The following is an 11,899-nucleotide window of genomic DNA, read 5'->3' as shown; positions in this document are numbered from 1 at the left end:
TTTCGGGTAATGGTCAATCAAAAACAATTAATAGCAGGTTGCAAGTGTTAGTGAAATCCAAAGGAATATCAATATTTGAGCTTGAGAAAAAACAAAATATAAATAAAAAACAAACTCACAAATGGCAGTTGGTGATTCATTGGGACAGGTTAGTTTGAATTGCAAGTTTAATGATTAAAAAAGGTCATTTGTTTTTGCCACTAAAAGGTGAGATGAGGACAAGAATAAAGTAATTATGCATTGGAGACATTTAAAAAAAAGATAGATATCATGATGTACCCATATATATATATATATATATATGTATATAATTTCTTGCACCCACATGATAGTTCAATTATGTCACGTTGAAAGCTTGGTTGCGGCATATTGATTGGCCCAATGGACAACTTTTTCAAACTCTCTAATGTTAAAGCAATGTGATTTGAACCTTTGGGAAATATAATATGATTAATTCAAGATAGGAGCTGCCCTACTTTGTCATTTTCTGGGTAATCCCTTATATTTCCCTGTCGGGCACATGTCAATGTCATATTGGTGGATGCCAAAATATATTAAATTAACTCACCTAACCTTAGTCAATAGATGATGAGTAACCATGAAGTTATTCGGATTGAATGGTTTAATTTTGGTGAATGATAGATACATAATACATTACGTGATTCTTATAACATACTTTCATACGATTTTTAGATAGAATAAATAATGGAATATTCAATCTAAATACTATCTATAGTTAAGAGAGAAATTGATAGTACAGCTCGTGAATCTCATTATATTCAATGTAATAAAATCTATACGTTGTATCTATCTCTTTTCGAATTGTAGGAAGTATCGTTTTAATGAATCTTATATGATCATATAATATTTATCTATTTATTTTTGCGGTAGATCATTCGATCCGATTCAGGAAATCGAAAGGAATGTAAAGAAGAAGGATTGAGAAAAGGTGTTAAAAAGAGGAGAAAAAACCAAGGGAGAGAACGTGGGGGTTGCTTTCAGTGCTTTTAGGGGATACTCTACCACGAAACCCTTCACCATGAATTAATGGGACCACAGTTTGGGACATTTATGGAAATGGGTGTTTGGTGTTGCCTAGCCTTGTTAAATTTTTGGAGATATGGTAGCTAAGGTTCTCCCACTACTTTTACGTACACATACTCTAAGAGTATGATTGGACATATAGAGCTGGTGCTCTATCTATTCATCACCAGCCTGTAATTATTATAATTTATGTGCACCCGAAATTCTAGATAAAACAGCCCCTTCTACCTTTTTTTTTTTTTTTTTTTTTTTTTTTTTTTTTTTTTTAAGATTCCAAATTTTAATTTAGTTATTCTGATTTTTATTTCAAATTATTGCTTGATATGTCTTATATTGCATCTAATAAAGACAAAAATAAAAGAGTGTGACAAAAAATGAAAAAGAGAAGGAGAGATGGCATTATTATATTAAGAAAAATGATAGTTACAGTCATGAGTTTGTAAGTGCCGCACAATCACTTTTAAAAAAATAAATAAATACAGAACTTATATGAAAAGAAAAAATTAATTTTTAATAGTAGACTTCATTCTTTTTTAAAATGACTGTACGACGCTTGTACACTTCACGATTGTATATAGTATTATTCTTATACCAATATAGAATATAGTAAAAGAAGTAATATATGGATATAGATTCTTTTATTTCTGATTTTTTATTTATTGAAATAAGTAATATACACATATAAAAACTTATATTTTTAGTTTTTCATTTATTATTTTATAACATGAACTGAACCAAAACGAATTCCATACCCTATATATTTTGTTCGGATTTTTGTAATTATGATACGTGGGATAAGAGTAAATGGCACCTAGATTTATACTCGTGGTTTTAGTTACCAGGCTTGGGTAGCTATAGGGCTCGTTTGGACATTTAAAATATTTTAGAATATCTGTTAATAATACTAAAATATTTTGTGAATAATAATTAAATGATTTGAGTTAAGATGTTTTATTGAGTTTTGAGAAATAAAAGAAAAAAATTTGAATAAAAATATTATAAAGCTAAAAGAATTATTTGAATATAATTTTTAAATATAATTTTTGTTTTGAGATTAGAAAAAATTATATTATTTTTTTATTTTATTTGAGAGTTAAAGAAAAGTTGTAATGATTAGGTAATGATTAAATAAAAAATTTGAAAATTTGAAATTGAAAAGTATTTTATGTTTAAGAAATATTTGGAAAGGAAATATTTGAAAATATTTGAGAATATTTGTGTTACCAAACAAGGCTTAATCCCCGAGCTTTAACAAAGAAAATTCTAAAATATTTAATTATCAAGGCTTTTTTATAAGGTAAATTTTATAAAACTTAATTCCATCCCTCCAAAAGATTTTTTTAGTTTTGCCTCCATGTTAATTTTTTTCAAAGTGTCTGGTCTACACACAAATCTTATATAAAAAAAATTTCTCGATGATTAGTCACATTAAATTATATCAGCATATAAATTTATTTGTATAATATTTGCATATAGACCAAACATTTCTCTAATTTTGTTAGTTCTGCCATGACCATCTCCTATTTGTATCTTAATTACTCTATAGGTGCCTTGTCACAACATTTAATTATTTTTAGAATATTTAACCTACAACGATATGAATTATACTCTTATCAATATTTATGATTTTCAAATTTAAATATATATCATGGGCCTTAAAAGAGATAGGGATCTTGAATAGTATGAGGTTTGGCCCATTGGGTTTGGAGTTAAAGGTAATTGGGCTTCAAACAGATGGAATTTGGTTTTATGCCGATTGGGCTTCAAGCACAAGCCCCCTTACCCTGAAACATGAATAGGCGAGTCTCTAAAGACTAAAACCCCCTAAGCACTAGCTTTCCAATAAATCCAAACCCTGACTAGGCTGAGTAAAAATTTGAAAATTCAGCTTGAATTTTGACTCTGACAAATTGGAATCTGAGTTTTTTTTAGTTGGAAAGTCGGATTCAGAGGTTGGGTCGAACTGACTTCGACTTTAGCTTCCAACTCTAACTCGACTATGATATTATACATATTTTATAAAAATATATGTGTTTTTCTATATATTAATCATATAAATTTTATATATCTTATATAGTTAGTTAAACTCAATACTATACTACCATGAGCTAATTATTATAAAATAATATATTTATACTATATAGACTAATAGCTCATTTGTTTTCAAGAAATATCTCAACTCATCTTATCTAATTATTACAATTTTATCAAATTCTAATACAAAATAAAATAAACAATTCAACTTTTTCAAATCTCAAAACAAAAATAATATTAAAAAATATATTTAACAATATTTTATTCAAATTTTTAACTTTAATTTTAACTATTTTCATTTCATCTGCGAAAAAAAACGAAGCCTAAATTGACTAATATTTTTTTAATACATGTAAACATTATATTATTACAATATTACTATCATGTAATACTAAACAACTAATAGATATAAACACTAAAATGCATAATAACATGTAATAGTAATGTAATACTATTAAAATTAAGTGATAAAAAATTATAAAAACCATAAATAAAAAACTTAGGATTAAAACAATGATTAAAATTTATTTAGAGTTTAGATTAGGCTTTTAGGGTTTGAATTAGGGTTTAGAAACAAAATAACCCAACAGCCCTGTCCAAAATGGCCAAAAGTCAAGCCCGCAGTCCAAGTAAAACGGCGACAGCCCAGTACAAAATGGCCGAAACGGCAGTCAAGCCAGCAGTCCAAGTAAAAGGGCGCCGTTTTACGTGGTAAACCTCACGGCCGTTTTACATCGTTTCTTCTTCCGAGTTCTGATCAAGTTCCAACCCTAGGAGCGGCTTCCCCCCCGGCGCGGCACGGCCTCTCTCTCAAAACCCCACACGCGACCGCACGGCCCCTCTTAGAATCCCACCGCTCGGCCTATCTCTCTCTTCTGGTAACCCCCTATCTCTCTCTCCTCTCCCTTCGTCTTCTCTATCCCTTCTCCCGTCGTGTTCTCTCTCTATCTCTTTCGAGTGCATTTGATCTGTTCATTTCCTTCCTTTTTTTTGAAAAAATATTCTGGGTCAGCCATTTTTCGTGTTTGTAAGATAACTATAGGAGCACATGTGGGCTTGTTCGTGTTTTGCGGGAGACTATGGCTGTGAGGATTTTCTCTGATTCTTTTTCGCCCTACTCTAATCTACTGTTGCATTGTTTTGCAGCAATCTGGTCACTATCATGTTTTTGTCAAGAATTTTTGGGAGAACTCTATTTGCTGCAGCTAAATCAGAAACATCTGCTGCAACAGCTGCAGCTGCGTCTGCGGCTAGGAACCCTCTGGAAGAGTTCTTTGAGGCAGATAGAAGCGTAGATGACGACAAACCTGTTGTCTATGGTACAGGCCTTTCATTTTCCTTGTTTCTGGTTAACCAATGCCTTTATTTGATGCGGTAATTTATTGTTCATGGCCTTGTGCTATATGATATAGCCGGTTTCTTTATCTAACTAAGAAATATACGGGTGGAAGATTAATAATTTAGTGAGACCTGACAGTTCATTGACGTTGTAAACTATCAAAACAATGTGATAATGCTTGATGTTCATTGAAGTTGAAAAGGGGGAAGACAATTTAAATTGATGTAAGAGGTTAGCCAGATACAGCTAAAAATATCTAATAATGATTAATCTTTGTTTAAACAAACCCAATATGCATTAGATTATATATAGTGGTTCACGGCTGGTAGTCACATGTCATGTGCTTCATCTAGTTCTCTCATTTACCAAGTGTATGTTTTACACTGTGGCTTTCATCATATCAAATCCTCCTGTCAAACAAGTACCTCTAAAACAATCTCAAGTCATTTTGGAAATAAATTTAGATAATGATTTATATTTTCAATCTTTTTTGGAAATAAAATTTGATGCAATCTCAAGTCATTTTGCACTTGAAGTTATTCTTCTTTAAACAATTCCAAGTCTGATAACTATCTATTTTCCCAATGTATATATTGAAAATCGTTTCCCCATTGATTCTTTATTGCCGTCAGGTCGAAGTTGGAAGGCTTCTGAACTGCGACTGAAGTCATGGGACGATCTTCATAAGCTATGGTATGTTTTATTAAAGGAGAAAAACATGCTAATGACTCAACGCCAGATGCTTCATGCGCAGAATCTACGGTTTCCTAATCCTGAGCGCGTTCCCAAGGTATAACCCCATTATTTTGCATCTGCCTTTATGCATGATATCTAGCTCGTTGAATGCTTGGGTAACTGTGTGGGGGCTTAGGGCTTGTTTGGACACTTGAAGTATCTTAGAATTCTGTGAATAGTAGTGAAATGGTTTGAGTTAAGATGTTTTGTTGGATTTTGGGAAATGAGAGAAAAAATGAGAATAAAAATATTATAAAGTTAAATAGTTGTTTGAATATTTATAAAAAAAAAATTGTTTGAATATAATTTTTTAATATTATTTTTGTTTTGAATTTTGAAAAAATTGTATTGATTTTTGTGTTTTGTTTTGAAGTTTATAAAATTTGTAATGATTATGTAATAATTAGGTGAAAAAGTTGAATATTTGAAATTGAAAAGTGTTTTGTGTTTGAGTGATGTTTGGGAAGGAAATTGTGAGAAGTTTTGAGAATTTCTTATCTCATCTCATACTCCAAACGTACCCTAGTGTCATTGAGATAAAATTCCCATTTGCTCTCCAAACCCGTGACATCACTAAAACTCGTGCTACTAGTATGACAGCTCTTGAAACATTGATATTAAATGAAAATGAAATTGATACTAGTATGAGAGCTAAACAGAACGACTTTGTTATCATATGAAATGAAAATTGATATTAAAAGTTCTGCACCAGTATGCACAATATTCTTGTTTTCTTGGTTCCCCATGTACGTGCCATGATGAAAGGGTGGTATTCAAATCATTATTTATAAGAAGAGCCCCTTTTAATGGGCAGAATATGACCTTTACACCCCCCCCCCAAAAAAAATTAAACTCAATTGCTTCGCAAACTGAAATTTTGGTTATGCAAAACATAATGGCTTAATGCTACATACAATATTTGACTATGGAAGGTGCCTGCATGATGAAGAACAACATTCTCCTTGAGATCTTCATATCCCCCCTTCATTAAACATTGCTGATGTCAATAGCTAAAGTACCCACAACCCTGTTGTTCCATGCTTTGAATTGCTTTGCCTAAATATACCTATAAAAAAAAAAAAAAATTGCTTTGCCTAAATATGCTAATAAGTTCATCTTGGCATTAAATTCTGCTGTCCATGCTTGGTGTGGAGTTGATACGAAATATATAACAGAATGGGATATCTGCCAGCTTTTATTTATTTTTTAGATGTGAAACAGTTTTTTTTTTTTGGATATATTCTGTATATACAGAAGAGTAAATTACTTTCACCATGAAGGGTAACAAGATGGACGTAGGAAGAGATTGTGTTCTGATCCAAGTAGCTAACACAACTTATAACCGTGGGTTCTGTGCTTTGATAGCCAGCTTAAGAAATTTCTGAGTCAATATTGGCTTTACCTTTGGCATTGCAAACTTAGCACGGAAACAGCCCAGTGAATGCCCCAGAAAAACCCCTACTTTTATTTCACCCCTCTTAGTTCTAAGTCATTTGAAACTAGCACCAACTAGCTTTTAAGTGATCCAATTACATATCCTAGTAAACTAAGAAGGTTACTGGCTGGCTATATCTATTGTCACCCATTAAACTCTTGGTAAGCCCATCTGGATGTTGTAAACCCATTATGGACACCTCTACCACCAACCTTCTCTACCTCACTCTTTTGTGTTGGCCTTGGCATATTTCTTACTTTGGTTTTTGGCACGTGTTCAACCATTGACACCACATCTTAATCTCCTTGATGATCATTGCACAGGAAATCAAGATTCAAATCACTTGTAGCTCGATATACCAACTTCAACTGCGTTAGTTTTTGTATTGTGTAAATATTTTTTTTCCTTGCATGGTGTGAGCTGTAATCCAATTGGTAATGAATGTTATCAAGTAATTTTTCATGCAGTTTCTACTCCCAAAGATAGCCTCAGTATTGTTGGTCTGAAACTTAGTGTGAACTGTTTAAAACTGATATGCAAAAGATTTTCCATCAGCTTTTTTAAGTGCTTGTGTCAGAAAGCAAATTTCAAGCCTGCTCGGAGATATAGCGCCTTTGCATACGTTAGGCATTCTGTTCAACATGATATGAGAAGGAAAGACCTTCAGAAAATGGAATTGATTTTTAAAGTAAAAAATAATTGTTTGTTGTTGCTAATCAGCGAAAAAAAAAATTGTTTGGTGTTTCTTAACGCTTCTTGAGTTGATCACCTACTCTAAGAATGTGAATTTTCCTCTAAGATAATGAAGAATATTCCCTTAATCAAGAATGCTTTCTGACTTGATTCTCTGGACTTATGTTGAGGGGAAGAATATTCCGTTGTTAAAATGGAACCCAAGCTATAGCTCTGCACATATTAGAGGCCAACCCGGATGCCATAGGGGCCAGAGGCTGGGAGCCATTTGACTTATTGGTGCACTAGTACGTTAAACGAAGAACTTGGTCCTTTGATTACTTTTAAGTTTGTCGGGCTGATGATAGAGGCAATAACCTTTCCCTGGCCGTGGATCTTTGGAGAATCCTCTTCTTCTTGTTCTTTACTCTCTGAGGTAGAACATAACTGCCAAAGTCTTTTTTGGCGGTCGAGTGACACAACTATGTCAGCTAGATTAATTCTGAGCCATTGACTGTTTTGATAGATGGGCCTAATTTGTTGTGACGAAGATACATCTGTTCCTTCTTTTCTTTTATCTTCCTGGAACCCCAATTGCTAATTGGTATTGTGGTGATTCTCGTTTGTAAATAAAAAATCATAACATGCAGGTGAGGAAGTCAATGTGCCGTATCAAGCAAGTCCTCACTGAGAGAGCGATTGAAGACCCAGATCCCAGGAGATCTGCTGAGATGAAGAGAATGATAAATGCTCTGTGATGACTTCTAAGGATGTTTTGTTCTCAGAACAGTGTGTTAATGATGTTGACTGCTATACGGCCTTATTTTTCCTGTAAGTCTGCAGCTTCTGGTGATTTAGTTGAGTATCACTGTTGTGGAGAAAACGGACAAAGTTCAATATACATGGGAATTTACATATTACTTGGTTCTTTTATCTACGACCAGACTAATTTGTTTGTGCCTGTGATGTTTGAGTATATCCTAGTGTTTTACGGTCTCGTTTGTTTTCACGGATCAGATGAGATGAATTGAAATTAAAGTTAAAAAATTAAATAAAATATTATTAAAATATATTTTTTAATATTATTTTTGTTTTGAAATTTAAAAAAGTTGAATTGTTTATTTTATTTTATATAAAAATTTGATTAATTAAAAAAATTATAATGAATTGAGATGGATTGTGAAAACAAGCGAGGTCTTAATTTTTTAACTTTATTCACTTTCTTCTTTCGTGCGCCTTGTTGGCTTGGAAGACAAGAACATATAGATGAGCAGATTTGTCATAAATGACAACATTATATTGAAATTATTCTGGGTTTTAACGCGTGGGGACTGTCGACAAAAGGCATCATCTACACCACTCTCCAACTACCTACCGATCTATCGATTAGAGGTAGAATTGCAATAAAGAGACTGGTGCCTCATGACTATACCGCACATGTGGGCTTCATGCACTGCCACGCATGAAGCTAGTAGAATTCGCATTCTACCTATAAATAAATAAATTATGTTTACTGCTTCCCTAATCTCAAGCCAACCTCCTTAAGATTTCTCATCAGCCAGTCCAACACAACAAAACAAAATGTGGTGTCTGTGTTGCACATCTCATCATGATAGTTTTCAACTGTGTTACAGCAATCTGCCAATCGAATTGTTTAAAATTGACATTTAAGATGGTTCTTCCAATAATTGTGGGGATGGGTAGGGACCAATTTGCTTGTCGGGACCCATTTTTTAATTAATTTTCTTGAACATTGTAGTAGTTATAACTCCACCTCCTCATGTGCATTGACTTTGTCTACCTCCTCAAATCTTTCATCTTTTGGACTTTTGAGTGTTTTCTTCCCACTAGTTGTTTGAATTTTGTTACTTATAAGTAGGTGGTGTATAAAATATATTATGAAATCAATTAAAATTAATAAGATAAATGAAAATCGTAATATCTTTTATGTTATCTTCTACGTCATAACTTCGAGGGATTGGCCCAAATAGTGAAAATCTTGATCTTGGAGTATCACTCCCTTTAAGGTCTAAGATTCAACATATCATGGATATAAACAATCTTTTGAGACCATACTTCCTAGTTAAAAGTCAACTATTTAATCAGTTCTGTGTAAGAAATCTTTCAAGGGTGCGGTACACGGAATTAAGATTTACTCTGCAGGCGTTGGTCTGAAAGGCCCTGCCTTAGAGAGATTCCCGACATAAAAAAAAAACCAATATTCCACGTTGATAGTGCATTTAATATGTAAAAGATGGAGCTTACAAATCGATATTTTTATTTAGTTTTTTAGGATTGTGCCAAATACACAAACTTTGTGTTATGCATACATTACGTACGAGGTACTTTCGATGACTTGAACGAAAATTATCAAAGTTGATATCTTTTTTTTTTTTAAGGGTTGGGAATGGTATCATAACAAAAGATATCAGACATGCCAAATTAGGTCATCATCTTATTGACTTCAAGCTCTTTCCTTTTAGAAAAATGATAAACACACAACACTTTATACAATATTTTATACAACAATATTTAAAAAAGATGAGTATTTTTGTAAAATATCTTATAAAACTAACATTATTTTACAAAAATACTCTTATTTTATAATGTATTGTAAAAAGTATTATATAAAGTGTTGTGTGTTTATCACTACTCATTCATTTATAGAATTTTCACCACAGGGTGATCCTGTTCCCGCTGATTGAGACATATCCACAGCCTGCTAAAATAAATAAAAAAATAAAAAACTGTTTGTCCATGGGAAAAAAATACCATAAATCTGAAGTTTAGGAATTGATTTCCTGTCATCTTTCAATTATTCTGCTTCTAAAACTGGAAAGCAATGGATAGATGATGCGGAACATTTGCTCTGTTTTCATTGCTTTAGATGGCAAAACTCTAAAGCATATGATTTATTTCAAACTTTAGAATGCAAAACTCAAACGGATACAGCAGGAATAGGGAAATGGTACAAATGGGAAATGCAATTTGGTTGCCAAGTTTGGATATACGTGCACGCACACACCAAGACAAGAATAACAAGTTGCAGATTAAAGACAGACACAGCCAAGAATTTGTAATTTTCCCATCCCTGTGGGTCTCAAACCTTTGTGACCTGACTGACAGCAACAAAAGCTCTAGACTTTCTTTGCTGTCACGTTTCTGTGTTCTTTTGGGAAAATGATGGGCCCAGAAATGGACAAACTCAGACTTACCATCAGAAACACCAAGCGCACCCCACATGCCTGAAATGAAATGAGAGAGAAATTTAAAAAAAAAAAAAAATGATCTGTAAATATATGAGATATTGGAAAATGATGTTTACATCTGATTTGTAGACCTTCACTAAACCCTTAATCTTGTCATCATGATGTCTTCTCCTGTTTCTTCGTTTTATTTGATTTTCCACCGTTATAATAATTTACATGTGCAAAAGAACGACAAAATTGAATCATTATTGAGAAGAAAACATGTGAGAGGTAAAAAAATGTACCACTTTTATGATATTATCTCTTGCCAATAGTCTTATTAACCATTATGATTATCTAAAGAGTTCTACTATTTATGAGTTAAAAACATATTATTTATTAATGTATTTATTGTATTTATAGAAAAAATAAAAAATTTAATATTTTTATATTAGTTGATTTGACAAACCTTTTAGATAATAAAAAATGAGATATATATAAGAAAAGTTAAACTTCATCAACAAATATTTCATTACAACAACCACGATACTAGAGTGAAGAAAAAAGCGGGTCTTATGACCAAATATTTGGTTTCCACCCATACCTTGCAATGAGGGTGCCGTTTTAAATGATGGTTATTTTTTTTCAATCTGCACACGAACTATAGAGCCACTGCAGGAGGCGGTGGAAGCTGAAGGTGTATTGTGATTTGTTATCTTGAGATGTTTCTTTAATAGACTCGTATTCTCTTTTTCAAGATCATTAGTTAGAAAAGGTAGAAATGAATATGTTTGCAACTATACTTTTTTCTCATATGAAATCACGTTTATATATATTATGGAGATTAAAACAATCGCCTATAAAAATAATTGGGATATGAAATTGAAATGTGACCAATTAAGATGCATGTGAATTGCACCACAATACATGTTAACATGAAAAGAATCATCAAAGTTATTTCACAAAGAACTACCTTAATAATTTAAGAAAAAAATGAGTAAGCAGATTAGGAGAGTACAAATGTACAATGCACCAATTAATGTGAAAGTGTTTGGACAGTGAAAGTGTTTCGTCTCATCTCATCATTACAACTTTATTAAATTTCTATACAAAATATAATAAATCATTTAACTTTTTTAAATCTTAAAATAATAATAATATTAAAAAATAATATTTTAACAATATTTTATTCAACTTTCAACTTTTATTTAAAATCATCTCATCTCATCTCACTATCCAAACCGCACCTTAAATATTGTATACACAGTATTCAAGAAAGATGAATTGCTCGGAAAATAAATTTACTTGTTTCTTTTCCCAATTGATTGACTATGGATTATTGGTATAAACCCATGATAAGCCAATGCAAGAAAAATCATATTTATTTGTTCAATATTTTTTAATGTGACATTAAATAATTGACTCATAAGTAAGATATAATAAATAGTCTTT

General features: G+C 32.1%; 1 protein-coding gene across 2 annotated transcripts; it reads left to right on the top strand.

Annotated features, from left to right (window-relative positions):
* Window positions 1–3,793: 3,793 nt before the first annotated feature.
* Window positions 3,794–8,177, top strand: LOC121235762 (39S ribosomal protein L47, mitochondrial). Of its 2 annotated transcripts, XM_041132157.1 has the most exons (5): window positions 3,794–3,956; window positions 4,225–4,397; window positions 5,050–5,207; window positions 7,457–7,567; window positions 7,910–8,177. In XM_041132157.1, the coding sequence occupies exons 2-4, from the start codon at window positions 4,241–4,243 to the stop codon at window positions 7,550–7,552; spliced, it is 411 nt and encodes a 136-aa protein (XP_040988091.1). In that variant the 5' UTR covers window positions 3,794–3,956; window positions 4,225–4,240; the 3' UTR covers window positions 7,553–7,567; window positions 7,910–8,177. The 2 variants fall into 2 exon arrangements, with proteins under 2 accessions (XP_040988091.1, XP_040988090.1); XM_041132156.1 differs by lacking the exon at window positions 7,457–7,567 and having other exon boundaries at window positions 3,795–3,956.
* The last annotated feature ends 3,722 nt before the right edge of the window (window positions 8,178–11,899 follow it).

This window comes from Juglans microcarpa x Juglans regia, chromosome 6D, assembly GCF_004785595.1.
Source record: "Juglans microcarpa x Juglans regia isolate MS1-56 chromosome 6D, Jm3101_v1.0, whole genome shotgun sequence".
Taxonomy (NCBI): Eukaryota; Viridiplantae; Streptophyta; class Magnoliopsida; order Fagales; family Juglandaceae; genus Juglans; species Juglans microcarpa x Juglans regia.
Note: the sequence above shows the minus strand (reverse complement) of the source record. Positions and strands in the feature narration are given on the sequence as shown.

Coding starts and splice junctions, on each gene's coding strand:
- LOC121235762 (XM_041132156.1), top strand. CDS start 4,241: ATGTTTTTGTCAAGAATTTTTGGGAGAACTCTATTTGCTGCAGCTAAA. Junction 4,398..5,049: donor CGACAAACCTGTTGTCTATG/GTACAGGCCTTT, acceptor TATTGCCGTCAG/GTCGAAGTTGGAAGGCTTCT. Junction 5,208..7,909: donor ATCCTGAGCGCGTTCCCAAG/GTATAACCCCAT, acceptor CATAACATGCAG/GTGAGGAAGTCAATGTGCCG.